The sequence below is a fragment of the Monodelphis domestica genome, chromosome 2 (genome assembly GCF_027887165.1).
Source record: "Monodelphis domestica isolate mMonDom1 chromosome 2, mMonDom1.pri, whole genome shotgun sequence".
Classification (NCBI taxonomy): Eukaryota; Metazoa; Chordata; class Mammalia; order Didelphimorphia; family Didelphidae; genus Monodelphis; species Monodelphis domestica.
The window spans coordinates 12,836,311-12,856,410 of NC_077228.1; the positions used below are offsets into that span (position 1 = coordinate 12,836,311).

The 20,100-nt window shown below is 39.9% G+C and overlaps 1 protein-coding gene across 1 annotated transcript in view; it reads right to left on the reverse strand.

Moving 5' to 3' along the window:
• Positions 1 to 9,393: 9,393 nt before the first annotated feature.
• Positions 9,394 to 20,100, reverse strand: part of UBE2U (ubiquitin conjugating enzyme E2 U) — a 75,721-nt gene continuing 65,014 nt past the window's right edge. Inside the window, exon 10 of the mRNA XM_007480465.2 lies at positions 9,394 to 10,909. Within this exon, the coding sequence (XP_007480527.1) occupies positions 10,704 to 10,909 (206 nt within the window). The 3' untranslated portion in view covers positions 9,394 to 10,703. The remainder of the gene's footprint in view (positions 10,910 to 20,100) is intronic.

A 20,100-nucleotide genomic window follows, 5' to 3' on the forward strand; every position in this document is an offset into this window, starting at 1 on the left:
AAATGGAAGTATAGCTTCAGTTCTTTAGCCCCCACCCTTGGCAGCAGTCCCTCCCCTTCCCAGGCTTCCCTGCTCCCTCCTTGAAAGCCTTCCACAAAGTGTCTTCCTGCTGTCCTAGGTCTCAGTTCATGGGGGTTATTATCCTGGAATGGCGTCCCAGGACTTTTTTCCTTTGAGGACCTTATGCCCCAACATCTGAGGTCTCTCCCCAAGAACTCTCTGGCTATTGCCAGCCTGTTCCATACCCCCCCCCCCATTTGGAATGTACTGGATTGAAAATGGCATTTTTCTTAAAATTTGGCTCAAGAGCACTTCTCGTGCCCCCTTTGGGGTGTTTGTCCCATGGTCCCAAATTGCTAGTTATCTCATTGACTGCTAATCCTTGAGATGCCAACCTAACTTAGAGCAACAGTCAAATGACACCAAGAGGACCTGGAACTCTGGAGTTGGGTTGGAACTCTGGAGATATACCTAGTAGAGGTGGCCAAAGATGGAGTGTGCTGGTCAGATAAGGTGCCTAAACCTTATCTAAAGAGAAGCGCTTTAAGGCTCCTTTCCCTTACAAAATAATTTGCTTCGAGGGCAGCTGGGTGGCTCAGTGGATTGAGAGTCAGGCTTAGAGATGGGAGGTCTTCAAATTTGGCCCCAGACACTTCCCAGCTGAGTGACCCTGGACAAGTCACTTGACCCCCATTGCCTAGCCCTTACCACTCTTCTGTCTTGGAGCCAATACACAGAATTGACTCTAAGACAGAAGGTAAGGGTTTTTAAAAATAATAATAATTTGCTTCTCGGTGTTTGCTTTTGGTGCTGATGCCTCATCACCTAACACACTTTTCTTTTGCCAAAATAAGTCAATATAGGTCACAGGTGTGAAATTTAAATTACTCCACCCTTCTTAGATAAATTTGTATTCTCCTGATTGAACAATAAAGGTACTTTATAGTGAAGCTAGAACTTTAAGCTAAGTCTATTTTTAGATCTTACTACAAAAAGGTGTTAAGTAACTATAAAGGGTAAATTAATCATAAAAAGGTTAAGTAACTAAGAAAAGGTGAACTTAACAAAGTGTTAAGTAACTCAAAAGATATCATCTAATCAAAGAAGATGAGAACTAAAGAATGGGTAGTTCTGGAGAAAAGCCTCTGATGTGATTGATAGACATTAAAATTTAGAGGAGGAGATGCAATAGTAAAAGGTATATATATATATATATATATATATATATATATATATATATATATATTTCGCATCACTTCCTCTCTCTGGTACCCTTTGGAGGCAGAGAGGTGGCTGGTGGCAGCATGCTGGGCCTTTTGGCATCTTGGTGTGGCTACAGCTATTGTCCGGTTCAGTGGTGAGTTTCTGGCTGAGTTTTCCCTCCTTTACTTTCCAACTTTATCCTCTTATAAGCCTCTAATCTTCTTCAGAGACCTAGTGGCGGAGATCTTGAACTCTCCCTGGCACAGGCCAGGCAGGAGAAATCCTATACCCTCTTCCCTCTTTCTCCTTAAAATCCTTCCCTCTATATTAATTAAACTTACCATAAATTTCCAGACTGACTTGAGTATTTTGTTTGGGATTTTTCCCTGGTGACCAATTGATTTAGATTTTAAGTCACAACCCTAAAATTATCTTTACACAGGTTCTTGTGATCATAGCTTTAGAGGGGAGCTCAGAGGAATTCTATTTCTTCACTTTACAGGTGAGGAAACTGAGCCAATTTTAAGTTAAGTGACTCACCCAAGGTCCCACAGCTATCAAGTGTCAGACGTAGAATTCCAATTCAGCTCTTCGTGACTCCAAGATCAGCACCCTTTCCTTGGCACCTCATAAATCATCAACATATTTTTTAAAAATATGATAAATGTCAAGCATTTGTGACATCATCCATCTATTTCATGAAAAGGACATGCAGGGCTAAATGGACAGGGACCCAGAGACATGCCAGTGTTCCCTTTCAATAATCTAGTATTATCAAATCCTGAGATTTAGGGCCAGAAGGACTTGGGACAGTTAGAACCGTCAGTGAATTCATGAAGTACTGGGTCAGCAATGGAGTAGTAACTAATTCTTCACAAAACTGCAAAGGAAGAGCCCAGCCCTGGGCAGGCCAACAGATCCTCTATCTAGGTTCTTCCCCAGACTCACTGCTCAGCCAGCCAGCATTTGCACATTTCCAGTCATTTCCTGGTTTGAGTCCTTTCCTGCTGGACCCCCATCAAAAGCATTCATTGCCATGGCAAAGCGTTATGAGAACAGGAGGCGAAGCAGCGGTGTGGGGGCAGCTACCACATCAGCATCCTTACAGGGCCACCCACAGGCCTTTGACAAGGGCGAACCCTAAAAGTACAAAGAGAAGTCCTAGAATCCTGCTTCCACCAAGCCATCTTGTCCAGCGATGGTGGTGTTACACGAGAAATAAAGCCTAGACTTGGATTCAAGAAGATCTAGGCTTAAATCTTGCCTCAGACACTTAATAGTGGGGAGAACCAGGACAAGGAACAAAGAGTTACTAGCCAGTTTCCATACCTGTAAAATGGAGGTGATAACTTGCATCACTGCCAATGGGGCACTTCTGTGATGACCAAATGAGATAAGTAAGTGCTTTGCAAACCTTAAAGCTCTATTTAAATGACAGCTTTTGTTTTTTACAGATAAGTAAAGTGAGGCCCAAAGAAGGGAAATTACTTGCCCAGGGTCATACACATTGGGCAGTAAGCAGAGGAGCCGAGATATTTAAACAACTTCCTCCAAAGCAGCCATCCATCTAGAGCAGAATTTTAGAGACCGAGTGCCCAAACTGCACCCTCATGCTACATGTGAGCCGCTCCTTTACCCAGACCGGGGAGGGAGGAAGATCTTTCATTAGGCTGCGTGTCATAGGTTCGCCAACATGGATCTAGAGAGGTACAAGAGACCTCAAAGGTAGTGAAGTGCAATCTCTAGAATTTACATCACCCAGGTCCTCAAATTCAAGAGTATGTGGGGGGGGGGGGAGCTGGGTGACTCAATAGATTGAGAGCCAAATCTTAAGATAGGAGATCCTGTGTTCAAATCTAGCCTCAGATACCTCCTAGCCATGTGACCTTGGGCAAGTCACTTAAACCCTATTGACTGTCCCTTACCATTTATCTGCCTTGGAACCAATATACAGTAAGACAAGGGTTTTTAATATTAGTATGTCCATCTCTCCCATCCTCCAACGACACCCCTTAGAGTTTACCATAGTAAGCAGAGAGGTGCATCACCTCTGAGGTCCCGAGTCTCCTGAACAAGCTCTGATTAAAAGGTGGAATTCTGTTTTGGAACCAATAATTAGTATTGCTTCTAAGAGGGAAGGGAAGGGTTAAAAAAAAGACTGGCGAGATGCCATGGTGTAGTTAATAGGGAGAATGAGTTGAGCTTGGGAGTAAGATAGACCAGAATTGGAAATCTGCTTCTGATGCTTAACCAGCTGTGGGATTCTGAGCAAGTCCCAATCTCAGTGGCCAACAGTCTTTTCATCTGTCAAAAAGAGCAGGTTGGACTCGATGCCACATCGTTGAAGATCCCACATCATTCTAGATCTAGAATGAAGGCAATAACTCAAAACCATCCTAGACAAGTGTTGCAGGGAATGGACAAATGGACAGAAGTGGTGATCTCCATCTGTGGGCAGATGATACATTTCCTGGTCAGTCCATCAGAGTCAGAGACAGAGACAGCTTTTATTAAGATTTTATTGTGGGGGTTTGAGTAGCTCAGTGCATTGAGAGTCAGGCCTAGTGACAGGAGGTCCTGGGTTCAAGTCTGGCCTCAGACACTTCCCAGCTGTGTAACCCTGGGCAAGTCACTTAACCCCCATTTGCCTAGCCCTTACCACTCTTCTGCCAGAAGAATTTCATTCTATTTGAATTAGATCAAAGAACTGTCACTGAGAGGAGAGCCTGGAAGATGGACACTCGAACTTGGCTGTGGAATTGGACCCCTGGAGGAGCTCGGGCAGGAGACCTCAGATTGCTTTCCTTTTAGAAGGTCACCTTGGTGAGTGAAAGGCTGACTTAGTAACCCTGCCTTTCTCAGAGGTGTGAATCTTCAAGAAAGGCCCATTGTCTTGAGACTCTTTTTCCTAATTAGAGCCTTAGAATCTCTACCTGGCTTAGAGGAAGCTGGAGTTTCTCTCTCTCTCTCTCTCTCTCTCTCTCTCTCTCTCTCTCTCTCTCTCTCTCTCTCTCTCTCTCTCTCTCTCTCTCTCTCTCTCTCTCTCTCTCCTTAATATCTTCCCTCTATTGCAAATAAACTACCATAAATTCCATTTACTTTAGTAATTCATTTTGGGATTTAGAAATTAAATCCCTGGTGATGACCATCAATCAAATATTCAAGTTCAACCACAATTAAATTTAACAAAGGTAAAAGAGAAAGAAAGGGAGAAAGAGAGAGAGAGAAAGAGAGAAAGAAAGAAAGAAAGAAAGAAAGAAAGAAAGAAAGAAAGAAAGAAAGAAAGAAAGAAAGAAAGAAAGAAAGAAAGAAAGAAAGAAAGAAAGAAAGAAAGAAAGAAAGAAAGAAAGAAAGAAAAAGGAAGGAAGGAAGGAAGGAAGAAAGAAAGAAAGAAAGAAAGAAAGAAAGAAAGAAAGAAAGAAAGAAAGAAAGAAAGAAAGAAGAAAAAGGAAGGAAGGAAGGAAGAAAGAAAGAAAGAAAGAAAGAAAGAAAGAAAGAAAGAAAGAAAGAAAGAAAGAAAGAAAGAAAGAAAGAAAGAAAGAAAGAAAAAGGAAGGAAGGAAGGAAGGAAGAAAGAAAGAAAGAAAGAAAGAAAGAAAGAAAGAAAGAAAGAAAGAAAGAAAGAAAGAAAGAAAGAAAGAAGAAAAAGGAAGGAAGGAAGGAAGAAAGAAAGAAAGAAAGAAAGAAAGAAAGAAAGAAAGAAAGAAAGAAAGAAAGAAAGAAAGAAAGAAAGAAAGAAAGAAAGAAAGAAAGAAAGAAAGAAAGAAAGAAAGAAAGAAAGAAAGAAAGAAAAAGACTGAAAGATTTTATTGTGCACCAGGTGCTAGGCTATGCACTGGGGACATAAATGCAAGCTAGAGTCCCTCCCCTTCAGGAGTTTGCATTCTAAGGGCAGTTGGGAGTTCCTACTGGAATTGGGGCGGGGGGGGGGGGGGGGCAGGGGAGGTAAGTGAAGCCTGGAAGAAGAGCATTTTTATTTCTCCTCTACCATTTTCTAGATTTGGAATAAACTCATCCGTAGCAGCGAGGCAGGGTCCATTGGCCCGCTCTCTTTGTGTCTCCAGGAATACTGACTCAGAGTTGGGGTTACAAGGTTGTTTCCGGGGGAGAATGAGGCGGGGGGAGGAATCTCTTTCCTGCTCCCCCCTCCTCCCGGGGAAGGAAGGGAGGTGGCTTTAGCTCCCCAAATGGGTAGAGCGGTCCCTGGTCTAAATTACAGGCTGCTCTCTCGGTATTTACACTGATGTCTGGAAGTCTTGGGGGAAAAAAAGCTAGAATCTCCCGTATCCCTGGCTGGTGCCTGTGTGGTCCTGCCTGGAGGCGGCGGCGTGGACTAGGTGACCTCCGGAGCTTTTCCCCAGCCTTGGATGCTCGTCAGCATGGAAAGCTAGGAAGCTGCTGGCCCTGCCCTTGTGAGTAAAACTTTGCTGGTTCAGAATAAACATCTCTCTGGCCCAGGCAAAATGCCCGGCTGAGCCTTGGAGGGCCAAGGAAAAGAGGAGCCAGGCTGGGGGGCCTTTAAGGAAAACGCCGCTCCGTGCCGAAAGGGCTTGCCTAACGCCCGAGCGCCCTCTAGTGCACATTGGCTCGAAAGAGATGTTTAATTTCATTGGATCCGTGACGAGAGCTGGGATTTCATGGGACCGGGGAACTGGGGAGGAAATGCTCTCCGCCAGGACAGCCCCAGACCTGCTCCCCCAATGGCCTGGCGGGAAGGCTTCTTTTGTAATCCCGCGGTCTCCTTTTCGCCGGAGGAGGATGAGGCAGATGGTCACAGATCAATGTTATAGAAGCAGGGAGCTCAGGGTTCTAGAAGGTTGCAGAGAGAGGGAGATGGGAGTCTGAAAGAACAGAGGGAGGGATGCAGGAGACCAGTTGGGCCAGAACCCAGAGTCCATGAAGGGCCACCATGTGGGACCGAGGGGAGACTGGAAAGGCTTTATTCATCTTTTCAATAGTTTTTGACAGCTGTTTTCTGACATTTGAGGCTGCAGATTTCTCCCCCCATCCCTGAGGCAATAATAGTTTGATACAGGTTGTACCAGTGTTTGTGCAGGGTTTTAAATGCCAGAGAAAAGAGAGGCAATAGAAAGCCTTGGAAGCCTCTTGGGCAGGGGAGTGGCCTATGTTTCAATTGATTTGTCAGTTATGGATATTGATTGGGGAGGAGGAAGATGGGAGCAGAGAGAGAGCAATTAGGAACCTATCGCCACCGCATAGAGGCAGCAGAGTCTTGAAATATCGGAAGTGGCTGGGTTAGTAAAAAGCAGAATAACAGATGCAAGAAATGTCATCTAGAGCCAGCAGAATGTTGTGACTGGTTAGATGTGGGGAGGGGAGAGTCTGGGATGAGTTCAAGTTTGCAAAATGTGTGGATAGAATTTGCTCCCCAGGACTGTCTTACCCAGCATCCCATTTCTGTGTTTATGTGGGGAGGATAAAGTTTTGGTGTGACTCTACCCCTCTCTTTCCCTGAACTCAGCTGCTGAAGGTGGCTTTCAGCCAGGCTGGAGAAATTACACACATGGTCTTTAGTTAGAAATTTAGTCTTTGAACTTCTATTTCTTTTTTAAAAATTATTTCTTCTACTTCAAGTAATAATTAATAAACTTTGTGAAATTAATACTTGGAGTTATTGATACTTAAATCTTACAAAACCTGAATGGTTGGAAGGATGGTGGAGCCCTTGGCAGAAACAGAGAAATAAGGATGAAGGGTTGGCTTGGGTTGAGGTCTTTGGGTATGAGTGGGGATGACTTCTGTTTGGGATATATTGGGTTCTGATTCATGAGATATTTAGGTGAGAAATGCTCTGAAAGAGGGTGATCTGGTGCTATTGAAGGTCAAGAGAGATGTGTAGACTAAATATATAGATGAGAGATAAATGGTAGATGAGTTAATGAGATGGAGAGGAAAGGGGAAGGGAGCAGAGTGGAGGGGAGGGAAGGAGGAAAGACCCAAGAAAGAGCCCATACAAAAAGGAGCATGACATTGATGATAATGGAGCAAAGGAAATGGAGAAGGAATGGTCAGACATAAGAAAGTGAACAAGAAGAGCGCAGTTATGAAAACCCAGGAAGGAGAGTCTAGGAGATCAGAGTAGTTGAGATCCATTCTGGAACCATAACAACAGGATTACTTTGGATCTATCAGCTCACATACATAGGTCATAATTATTAAACAGCTATTTGTTTCCATTTGGGGTTTGGAGGGGAAAACCCCACAAACTGGAGTTATTTTTTCTAAAGAAAACAACCCCCCAAATGGATGTAAATAAGCCAGGGGATCTCAGATTTAAATGTAGAAGGAATCTTAAAAGAATTGAGTTCAATCTTGTTTTAATATGGGGAAACGGAGGGCTAGAAAAGTGACTTTCATACAGGTAGCAAAGAGAACTTCCACATTCTCAGCCCCCAAATTCCCTGTTAAATTTCTGACCAATGCTATGGAGCTCTGGGACTGATCTTGAAGAAATCACCCAATCTTTTGTCATGGTTTTCTGCAGATTTAAGACTGAGGGGTTGGACTTCCTGATCTCTAGCTCTAAACTTAAGATCCTAGGAATGATCTTTCCCATTGATTGTCAAACCACAAAATGGCACAGGTAGAGAAAACTGCTAGTCGAGTGACCATTCCTGGCCAAGTTTCTTAGATTACCTAGATTTTGCCCCACCTGACTTTAGGCATGGAAACTAGGAATCAAGCTTACCTGTGCTTACATTTCCTTCATTCTCTTATCCCTTTTGATTGGAGGGCTGGACCAAGCAGAGAATGGACTTGTGGTTCATCCCACTCTGTGGTTGCTACTCTGCCTTTTTCCACTTCCAAGAAAAAGATGGCACCAGGCTGGGCACCTCCTGGTATCCATCCCTTCTTCCCCCTGCTTTCTTGCATCCTTTTGTGTGTTGGAAGGGGATTTTTTTTTTATTCATTGTACTCTGAGTGCTTAGCACACTACTTGGAATGTCTATAGGTGCTTTATGTTTATTGGACTGGACTGGATTGAATTTGTGGGAGGAAAAGGCATCGATGCTGTAGTAAAGAACCTTAGTTAAATGCCATGTCTGAAGCTGCTGGACTTTGCCAAGCCACAGCCTGGTACTCAATGTCTTCACCATATAAAATTTTATGATTTAAACTAAAGACTCCTGATGTCGCTCTCCTCCATCTTAAATCTCAATATTGGTTGCTCTGGCTTACTCTGTTGGGAGTTACTAGTATAAGTAGGAGTTAGAAATTCCCTTGCCCATCTCCATTTCCTGAAGAGTAGAGAATTCAGTCAGTCCAAGAAGAAATGATTAAATGAAAGACAAATGCAAGTGGTAGCTTGTTTACACCTGGGCTTACCCTCCAACCTGGCTGTACCATTCCACTAACCAATTATTAGAAAGGGAGCTTGATTCACTTTCATTTTACCAGTAGTCCTGATTAGTGAAGAAAACGGATCTCAAATACTTTCTTTTTTAACTAAACCCTTCATACCCTTGATCCAGAGAGCTTCTTGCTTGCTATGTGTCCCCAGGATTTTAAGGACAGAAGGCCCCAAGTCTACCCGAATTTTTCCATCAATTTCATGATAGCAACAAATCAGAAAAGTGGATATTGTTTGGTTGGGAAAGGGACAGACCAAATTATGGCCTATGCATCAGAGAGTGACCATATTGTTGGTTGTTTTTTTTTTTTAAACCTCAATTTCTGTCTTAGAATCAATACTGGGTATTGGTTCTAAGGCAGAAAAGTGGTAAGGGACTCACCTAGGGTCACACTGTTAGGAAGTGTCTGAGGTCAGATTTGAACCCAGGACCTCCCATCTCTGGGCCTGACTCTCAATCCACAGAGCCACCCAGCTACCCCAACTATATTGTTCTGAGTGATGAACTAAGTGAGATGGTCTGGTAGAATAGTGGTCTTAGAGTTAGTGAGATATGGATTTAAGTCCCAACTCTGACACTGTAAGACCCTAGGCAAGTAATTGCCCCCATGCAACTCTAAGAGTCTCAATGACAGAAAATCTTCATTAGTAGTTTCCATTCTGTGAATTCATTATATTTCCTATACAATAGGAAGAGGGAAAGAAGGAATTAAGGAAAGGAAAGGAGAAATGAAGGAAAGAGAAACATAGAATATGAGGATGAAGAGATGAAGGGTAGAATAGAACCAGGAGACAATATATATACAAAAACACCAGTGATGCAAATGAAAAGGAATTGTAATAAGATTAAAGACAACTTCCAATATCGAACACTCCAGAAGGCAGATCCTGGAACAGACACCTTCTCTCAGCAGAGGGGGAGGACCATAAATACAAAAAGTGCATCATCAGATATCATCAGAGACAATACAATGTCTTCTTCCTACAACTGGACTAAATCCACCAACATCCCCTCCTGTAATTAGGCTGCGCTATTGATGCACTCAGAGATGTCATTATGGCCTCCTTGACGTAAAACTATACGTATATTGTCTAGACCAGAAATACTGGCATAAGTTGAGATGATTGGATCACAGGCTCATATTTGGAAATATGGCACGGAGAATAAGATCATTGCTCTACATTAAAACTACTTTGCGTTTCTAATCCTATGATTTATAGGAATCTGCTTGGATTATTTCATTTGAATTGAAATGAATGAATGGAGAACAAATGATTTACCAACTAATATGGCCGAGCCATCCAAAATAGTTTGAAAACGGGCCATTTGAAACCTGAAACCCACCTTGTGTAGAAGTGCTACTTAAACGGGCGAGGTTCCCGGTAGCAGGACTGCAGTTATAGCTTTCATATAGTAACCTTATGTCTGGATCCTAGGAAGAGAAAGGGAGCCTGTTGTTTAGAAAGGAGGCAGAAGAGTACTTTTTCCTCCTTGTCACCGGGATGGAGCTCAAGTGAATTTGTAAGGAGACAGAGTTGGTTTGGGGCACCCTCCCACTCCCCTTCCTTTTCTACCTCCTACGATCTCTCTTCTCAGATGCTCCATGTTCTCATGTTGGCCCAAGGTCTCAAACTTGGGTGCTCCCACTAGTTCCCCAATCCTATATTGAGATACAGTGTACAAGCACAGAAACAACAGACCTTGGAACCTAGTTAGCAGGATTCAACAATTAATTTGCGCTTCCCGTTGCCCACCTTGTAGAAAGCCCCATTTTCCCAGGTGTCCACCCATAGGGTTCTCCATCTCTTTCCAATGGCACAGTGACTGTGGATCTCTTAATTGTCCTTCCCACCCCATTAAATAAGCCTGAATTTTGAACAGCTTTCCCTGGACAAAAACAGCCCCAGGGGCTGCTCTATCTCTTAATGATGGGTGGTACCAAAGAAGCAATCCCTATTCAGGCAGCTCCGTTGTGTCTCCAATGAGTTCAAACTATATTTTAACTTGACTGCTTAGCAGGATGAGAAGAGGGTTTCTAAAGGACCAGAACCCTGAAGGGCCAGCTCCCCAAAAAGCCCTGAGCCTGGGAAAGGCAGAAGAGAGTCCTTTTTTTGTCTCGTGTGTGGGCTCAATCTTCTAACGCAGTCGTGCTGAGTTTGTTGGTCCAGGCTACCAGGTTCTCCACTTCTTTTTCCCAAGCCTCCTCTGCATCATCATCATTTTCTTGGGGACTTTTAGTCTTCATCTTAGCCTTACTCTTCCTAGTCCTCTTTTTGCTTTTCCGCCTTTTGGGGACATGTTCCTCTTCATCCTCAGAACCCAAAATATTTAAATCTGTGGTTAGAAATAAGAAAAATTAAAATAGAGTTGCGGTGTCGGAGCAAGAACTCCTTTGGCCTTTGGGGATGGTAATATGTGTTTTTCCAAAGGTGCTTCATGACAAAACTCTGTGAGATGGGCAATGCAAGCAGAGTTGCCACCATTTGGCAGATATGAGAACCAAGATTCAGAGAAGTCAGGAGACATACAGAGTCAAACAGCTAAACAAGGAAGAGACCCAAACAGAACCCTCCCTTGTAACAGAGGATCATAGTTAAGCTAAACAAACCCTTCCAACACAGTGGCTCAGTCAGCTCTTAGCATCCACTGTCTCCCTACTAAAAACAAGGGAAGTATACGTGTTTCATCCTTGATCCTCTGAAGTCAAGATTACTCAACACATCGACAAGCTGTTATGACATTCTTTATTGCTTTCTTTTGTAGTACTGTTATCTATTAAATTTTGTCAGATCATTCCCCAACAGCAGCTGTAATCTGATAAGAGTTGGACTAATTCTTGGACTTTTCCCCTGACATAATTACTAACATTTGGTCTATAATTAAACTACTGGGCTTGAAAAGAATTTTAATTGCATATTCTTCAATATTTTGTCACTCTGTAGTTGGATGAAATAGTTAAATCTCAGAAATGAATCATTAGGAAATATTTGGTGAATAATAAATTTAATAATAATTAAGTAGCACATTGCACAGAAGAGTGACTGTAGAGTCAAGATCTTTGAGTTGGAGTCCTACCTCTGACACATACCAGTTGTGAGACTATGGACAAGTTTCCAGGAAATTCTCTAAGACAATACTTACAGGCGATCGGCATCAATGGAGGGAGTTTCCATACCAGAAGTTCCCTAAATTGATGAAATCCTAAATCTGCCCCATACCCTGAATAGACATATTCATGGGATCACAGTTTTAGACTGAGGGTTGGAAGAGAAAGACCTAATTTTAAAATGAGAAAACTGATTCAGAGGAGTTAAATGACTTGCCCATACATGTAGTAAGTGGCACAGCCACAACCCAACACCTGGTCCTCTGAATACAGGCTTCATTCAAATGCATCCTACTCACCATTGCAACCTCACACTCAACAAGCATAGGATAAAAACAAACCAAGCACGACACATAGCAATTAGTATTATAGTTTCTTGTACATTACACATCAGTCTCTTGAAAAACAATAATTTTAAAACGTGAGATAATTGAATCATTACTTATATTTTTAGGATTATACTTGTTTACTTTTCTAACGTTTATATTGTTGGGGGGGGGTCTATCTACCTCTCTGCCTTTTCAGGATGAGGGATGCCTCAAATACCTGTTTTGTTGAAGAGTCCTCTTTTTTCTTAGGCTTGGGATTAAGGAATATATTATTCAGTTGTCAATAAGAAAGTAAATCAGGCAAAGGACTAGCAGTGACAAATATTTATAGCAGTCTTTTAGTGGCACTAAAGAACTGAAATTAAAGGGGTACCCATTAGTTGAAGAATGGTTGAATAGACAACGGCATTATTGGAATATTCTTGTGCTGAAAAAATAAACAATAAAAGGGACAATTTCAGAGGAACCTGAGAAGACTTTTATGAACTGAGAGTGAAGTGAGCAGAACCAGGAGAACAAGTGATCCCCTAACAAGATCATTGGAAATCACTCAGTTAACACAATGACCAGATAGACTTTCAGAGGACTCATGATGAAAGCAGCTGCCCACTTCCTGAAACCGAGATGAGACGACTTGGTGTGATTGATCTTTGGGTGACTCATCACTATAATTCTGAGATTGTGGTATTCAAGTATAGACATCTCTATTCTGTTATACAGATAGAATTTCTGATATGAAAATCCTCAATAAACTGAAAATCTCCACATTCTCTTTTCCCATTCTATTAAGAAGTAGTCCTTGATTTCCCCACCACCACTACCAATTTGCTATTTTTCACCCAACTATATCTATATATCACACACTGAAACAGCAGTATCAGCAACACATTCATATGTGATATTCCATTCACTGGAATGCAATAGTGATTGTGTATCCTACCCTGCACAAGGCCCCACACACTCAAACACTTAATCTGTAATCTCCTCAATCCAGTGATGTAGATTGCAATCTAGCCTTGCTTGACCATGCTGTAGGACTCTTGTTCAAAATCTCCCATAAGGTCCTCACAAGGGATTCACCCAAAGTTGGGGGACCCTTCTTCAATTTCTTTTGACATTTCAAAAATACCAGTGTAGCAAATGGGACTTCCATTATTTATTTCTCATTCTCACCATGTGATTGTCATGATAGATGTCTATGTGCATGTACACACACATATATGTACATATGCATACACACAGAAGTGGATGTACTCTTTGGGGCCATCTAACTGCCTTTCATGATCTGAATTATAGGCATTTTTCATTCATTGGTTTTTTCCTGAGTTGATGGTTAGATGGAACTCTTGGGAAAGCTAAAGATCTCATCCAGGAGGCTCTGTAAGTTTCCTAGGGCATGATATAACCAGCACAATGTCATCCAAAATCAGGAGCATATGGAAACATCTCACTATCTATTAGGAACTGCTCTTCAGCGTGGACTTTTCAATGGACCTCCTGCGGGAGAGGAGTGAAAGATTTTGATCAAAAAATAAGCATACAGCTCCCCTTTGTATGCTTTACATAATGGTAGTGCTCAAAAAGCCCTTGAATAAGGTTATTTCTGTTGTCATATCTCTCAAGGAGTATTTTATGATTTTTAAATTAGGAAATACAATTTGTTGGAGGAGAGACTTTAAGGTAGAATTTTGTTCTAATGAATCAAAATGATTCTTTTTAGTTAAATAATACGCACAGTAGAATTTTGCATTTTCTACATCTTTTAGTCGAGTGTACAATAGTAAAAATGTAACCTGCTATTGAATATTGCTTGTGAAAGGCTTCTTGTTGTCTACAAAAATACCCTCATTTATGTACTCTCTCAGCGCATATGCATGTTATTCTCAGAAAATTATATACATATATGTATATTAGTTATTAGTTGTTGATGGTCTTTATCCACCATTTTTGTATAATAATATCCAAAATATTTTTCATTATTTTAGTGTCTTCCTCTGATTAAGATATCTTAAATATTGATTCTTTGGTGTTCTCACAATTGTGTTGCCCCAGAATTTACCTTTATCATGTATTCTTGGTCTAATCCATCTCTGTTGTTGTTTTTTTAAACCCTTACCTTCCGTCTTGGAGTCAATGGCTCCAAGGCAGAAGAGTGGCTAGGCAATGGGGAGTGAGTGACTTGCCCAGGGTCACACAGCTGGGAAGTGTCAGAGGTCAGATTTGAACCTAGGACCTCCCATCTCTAGGCCTGGCTCTCAATCCACTGAGCCCCCCAGCTGCCTCCCATCTCTGCTTTTTTTTGATGCAACCTGAAGAGTGCTGTCCAATAATAGGAGCAAAGGGAACCATTTTGCCATCTATCAGAAATTCCTCTGTCTCCTCTTAAATTCAGACTCTGCGCCAGACCTCTTCCATGGCAGGAATGAAAAAAAATTAACAAGCATATATCTCCTTCATGCTTTCTATAATGAGTACATCTCAATGAGCAAATCTAACTAAGATCATAATGTTTGAGTCCAAGACTATTGGATCCACTGTCAATTGATGATGAAAATGATTTTTAAATAAAAACATGTGCAGAGCTTTCCCATCTTTTCTTAGGTTTGTTGTCTTCTCAGTTTCATCCTCAAATAACCTTGTAATATTTTGACTCAGCTAGATCTCTCACTAAGCTTTCATTCCTAAACAAAACAAAACAAAAAATCCCCTTATCTTCTCTCTTCTTAGAATTGATGCTAATTATTGGAATGAAGGTAGAAGGAAATTGGGGTTAAGTGACTTGCCTAGGGTCTCACAGTTGGGAAGTATCTGAGGCTATATTTGAACCCAGGACCTCCTGTCTCCAGCCTGATGCTCTATCCCCTGAACCACTTAGCTACCCCTCACTAAGTTTTCTTGACTCTTAGAATTCAAAGATGAAGGAAACTTGTCCCTTCCCTGAAAGAGTTTGCATGCTTGGGGTGGAGGTGGTGGGCATATTTTAGGACTGTCCCATATGGATGCATCTTGGTAAAGTGGTATGACAATTGAGTTTGGAGTAAAACAACAACTGGGTTCAATTCTCACCACTGGTCTCATGCAATTCCTTAGGACTTATCTACTGGAAAGAGTATCATAGACACAGACTTCCTCCATACAGATCACTAAATTTCTCTTTTTTTGCTTAGTTGGACATAAAATATCTTTGGATAATGATTGAATAACAGTGTTGTTAGTATGTAGAAACATTTATTTAATGTGCTATCCAAATATACAAACTTTTAAAAATGTAAACTTTTTTAAAGAAATAGTGTTCCATTAACAATATTTACTGAAAGAATATGTATGACTGAGGAGATGGTGAGAGTAGAAAATATATTGTGAAAGTGAGAATCCAGTGGAGGGCAATGGATAACAATTGCTCAGTCATGGAGCTTATGTATCATCATCATTTCATTTGAATCAGTTGTTTGCCATATATGCACCAAATAGTATAGTCTCCCTATTTTTAAAGGAGTAATTAAATGAACTTTAGAGACAGTAGCTTCCCCTTTCAGATCTAGATAATCAAACCAAAAAATAAACAAGAAAGAAGAAAAGGAAGTAAGTGAAATTTTAGGAAAGTTAGAACAAATAAATCTCTTGAGAAAATGAAATGGCAGTAGAAAGGAATATACTTTCTTTTCAGCAGTACATGGGTCCTCCCCCAAAACTGACCATATATTAGGGCATACAAACTTCTTAACAAAATGCAGAAAAACCGAAATAATAAATGCTTCCTTTTCAGATCATAACACAATAAAATTATAATCAATAAGGATCCACGTAAAGATAAATAAAATATTCATTGGAAGCTATATCTAATGCTAAAAAGGGGGTTAGGTTAAAGAACAAATTATAGAAACAATCAATAGTTTTATTAATGAGAACAGCAATGAGGAGACAACATATTAAAATTTATGGGATACAGTCAAAACAGTACTTAGAGGGAAATTTCTATCTCTAAGTGCTTATATCAATAAAACAGAAAATAGCTCAGTGAATTTGGTATGCACCTAAAAAAACTAGAAAAAAGAAGAAATAAAAAATTCCCAGTTAGGGGGCAGCTGGGTAGCTCAGTGGATTGAGAGCCAGGCCTAGAGATGGGAGATCTTAGGTTCAAATCTGGCCTCAGACCTGTGTGACCCTGGGCAAGTTAACCCCCATTGCCTAACCCTAACTGCTCTTCTGCCTTAGAACCAATGCACAGTATTGATTCTAAGATGGAATGTAAGGGTTTTTAAAAATTCCTAGTTAAAGACCAAATTAGAAATCCTAAAAATTAAAGGAGACATTAATAAAACTGAAAAGAATCATTGAAATATAAATAATACTGGGAGTTGGTTTTATTAAAAAAAACAAATAAAATAGACAGAGCATTGGTTAATTTGATTTAAAAAAGGAAAGAAGAAAATCAAATAATTTATATCAAAAATGAAAAGCGTGAACCCACAACCAATGAAGAGGAAATGAAAGTATTAAAGCCCAATTATATGCCAATAAATCTGACAATCTAGGCAAAATGGACAAATATTTACAAAAATATAAATTGCTCAAATTAACAAAAGAGGAAATAGAATACTTAAATAATCTCATCTTAGAAAAAGAAATTGAACAAACCATCAATGAACTCCTTAGGGAAAAAACCCCAGGGCCAGATGAATTCACAAGTGAATTCTATCAAACATTTAAAGAATAATAAATCCCAATACTACAAAAACTATTTCAAAAAATAGGCAGAGAAGGAATCCTATCAAATTCTTTTTATGACTCAAATATGATTACTGTTACTTGAACCAGGAAGAACAGAAACAGAGAATGAAAATTTTATAGGCCAATTTCATTATTAACATAGATGCAAAAACTTTTAAATAAAATACTAGCAAGCAGACTACAGCAATACATCACAAGGATCATTCAATATTACCAAGTGGGATACATACTAGGAATGAAGGGTTATCTTAATATTAGGGGGGAAATCAGCATAATTGCTGGTGGTCATCAAGCCACAATGTCTTGACATGGTCACATGTGGAGGCCAGGTCATCACAAAGTTGCTCCTTGGCAGAATGAAGACACCCACTCATCCCCCCTCTGTGTGACTTCTCTCATTAACATCCCTTACTAATGGAATTGCGATGATTATTGTTCTCTCCCTAGCTTCAGGGAAAATGATATGAGAACAAAATACTTGTATATTATCCCCCTCCACCAAGAATACCACCAAAATATCATACTTACAAAACCAAACCCAAAAGACTATCATGGGTTAACTTCTGCTTATGCATATAACTTCTTTTCTTTTATTTTTTTATAAACCCTCACCTTCCATCTTGGAATCAATACTGTGTATTGGTTCCAAGGCCGAAGAGTGGTAAGGGCTAAGCAATGGGGGTTAAGTGACTTGCCCAGGGTCACACAGTGTTAAGGGTAAAATTAGGGGCTATTGACTGAATATATTATATTAGTGGTCACCAGGGATTAAAAATCAATCCCAATGAAATAATCAAGTCAGTTTGGGATTTTATGATGGGATAATTACAATAGAAGGAAGAAATTAAGAAGAAGGAGAAGAGGGTAAGGGTAGGAGATTTTCTCCAGCCTGGAGTAAATCAAAGGGAGTTCAGAGACCTCAGCCAAGGGGCCTTCTCAGAAGATTAAATCTAGCTTGGCTTCCAGCCACGAGGCCTCCTCCAAGATGAAGGGCCTCCTAGGAGGATAGTGCCTTTAAGAGGTCAAGGAAAAGAATCAGCCTTACCACTCACCAAGGTCTCTCAGGGAAGATGCCTCACCTAAACCATGCTACAGAGCCAAGTTCTGCAAGCAGAGTTTAGGGGAACATAGAATAGTTTACCTGGTAGATTTTGGGGGAAGAATTTATGACCAAACAAAAGATGAAGAGCATTATAAATATAAAATGAGTAATTTTTATTACATTAAATTAAAAGTCTTTTGTACAAACAAAACTAATGTAACTAAGCTTAGAAAGGAAACAACAAATGGGGGGGGGATTTTATAACAAAAATTTCTAATAAATGTCTAATTTATTAGATTGCTGAGAGCTGTCAAACCCACACTGTCTGACACGGTCACACATGGATACCAGAGTTGCAAAGCGACCTTCTGGAAAGATGGAGACACCCACTCAGCCCCCCCTCTATGTGACTTCTCCCACTAATGTGGGAGTAGTAACTTCCCTTACTAATGAAATTATGATTATTGTTCTCTCCCTAACTTCAGGAAAAATAATATAAGAATAAAATACTCAGAGGTTTGATGCACATATCCCATGCTTAATCCCTCCAGAATACTACCTCAAAGATACACTCCAAAGATCTTATTCACAGAATTAAACCTAAAGAATTTTATGTACCCACTTCCTTCCTCTCAGAGTTTAGGCTGATTCCTTTTTCCTTTACCTCCTAAAGCACTATCCTCTTAGGAGGCCCCTCGTCCCAGAGCAGACCTCGTGGCTGAGTTCTCTGAACTTCCCTTGGCTTAGGCTAGACCGGAGAAATCTTATACCCCTTTCCCTCTCTCTTCTTCTTAATTCCTTCCCTCTATATTAATTAAACCACCATAAAATTCCCAAACTGACTTGAGTATTTTTATTGGGATTGAATTAAATCCAATAATACATTAGTCAAAACCCCAAAATTTACCCCTTAGAGTCCTTGGTGTTGTGAGTTATTGATATTTATTTCTTTCATAGCATATTTTATGCATGTCAAGTTGAGCAAGCTCTTCTTAAGTCTAGAATTAGGAAGAAGTAAATTCAAATCCTGACACCTACTGGTTTGATGATCCTGGACAAGTCTCTGCATCCAAGTCTCTATTTCCTCATTTGTTAAGCAGGAATAAGAAAAGAGGCTACTTCACAGGGTTGTGAGAGTTAAGTGAGCTAATTTATGTACAATGCTTTGCAAACTTTATTTTATCATATAAATACTATCTATGACTATTATTCTTCACTTTGAGTTTTTCCCTTGGATTATACCTCACCATATTCTCTGTCTTTGGAATCAGATCAATCATGTCCTTCCAACATCATAAAAAATATTAATGTTAAAAAATTGAGTCTTATTTTAGAATGAAATATATGGTAATTAAAGGATTTTTCAATTTCTCAAAGATGATATAACTACTCTTTATGTTCAATTATGGGCATAAATCAATGTCTGTTTTCAATAAACACACACACACATACACAGACACAGTTGTATGATTTTGTTCATCCAACAATATGTCAGACTGGAAAATAGGCATTTCTCATCCACTTGGTTTTTCTTGTAAAGATAATTGAGGCAAATTTTTGAGACGTTTATGAATCTTAATTAGGAAGTTTCAAGGCTGAGTGCAATCAGCACAATGTCATCATCAAAAAGGAACAATTAGAGGACTTCTCCATTTATAGGGCATCCTTATTTAACCTGAACTGAAGTGTTTATGGATCGCCTCCATGACAGTGGTGAACTTCTTCACAAAGCATATACTTCCATGTTTTATACCTGATGCTAAGGATCAGAGGATTACCTGCCTTTCTTTAATCAGGAGAGATTTAGAATCTGTTTTCATATGCTTATTGGTAGTTTTGATTTCATTATAAAATGGTCTATTGATATCCCTTGACCATTTGAAATTGGGGGATTATTTGATTTCTTAGAAATTTGACTTAGTTTTTTGTATATCTGAGAAATTAGACCTTTGTCAGAGAATTTTATTATAAAATTTACCCCGTTTGTGGCTCCCATTCTAATTTTGGCTGCATTGGTTTTGTTTGTATAAAAACCTTTTTAATTTAACATATCAAAACTATTCATTTTACATCTTGTAATATTCTCTATCTCTTACTTGGTCTTTGAATCTTTCCTTTCCCATACATGCAATAGGTATACTATTCTATGTTGCCTTAATTTCCATCTTTATATTTAAGTCATTTACCCACTTTGATTTTATCTTGGTATTTACCCCAAATCTATTCCATTGATTGATCCTTCTATCTTAGTCAGTAGAAGACCATTTTGATGATCACTTTTTTATAGTACAGTTTAAGATCTGGTACTGCTAGATCA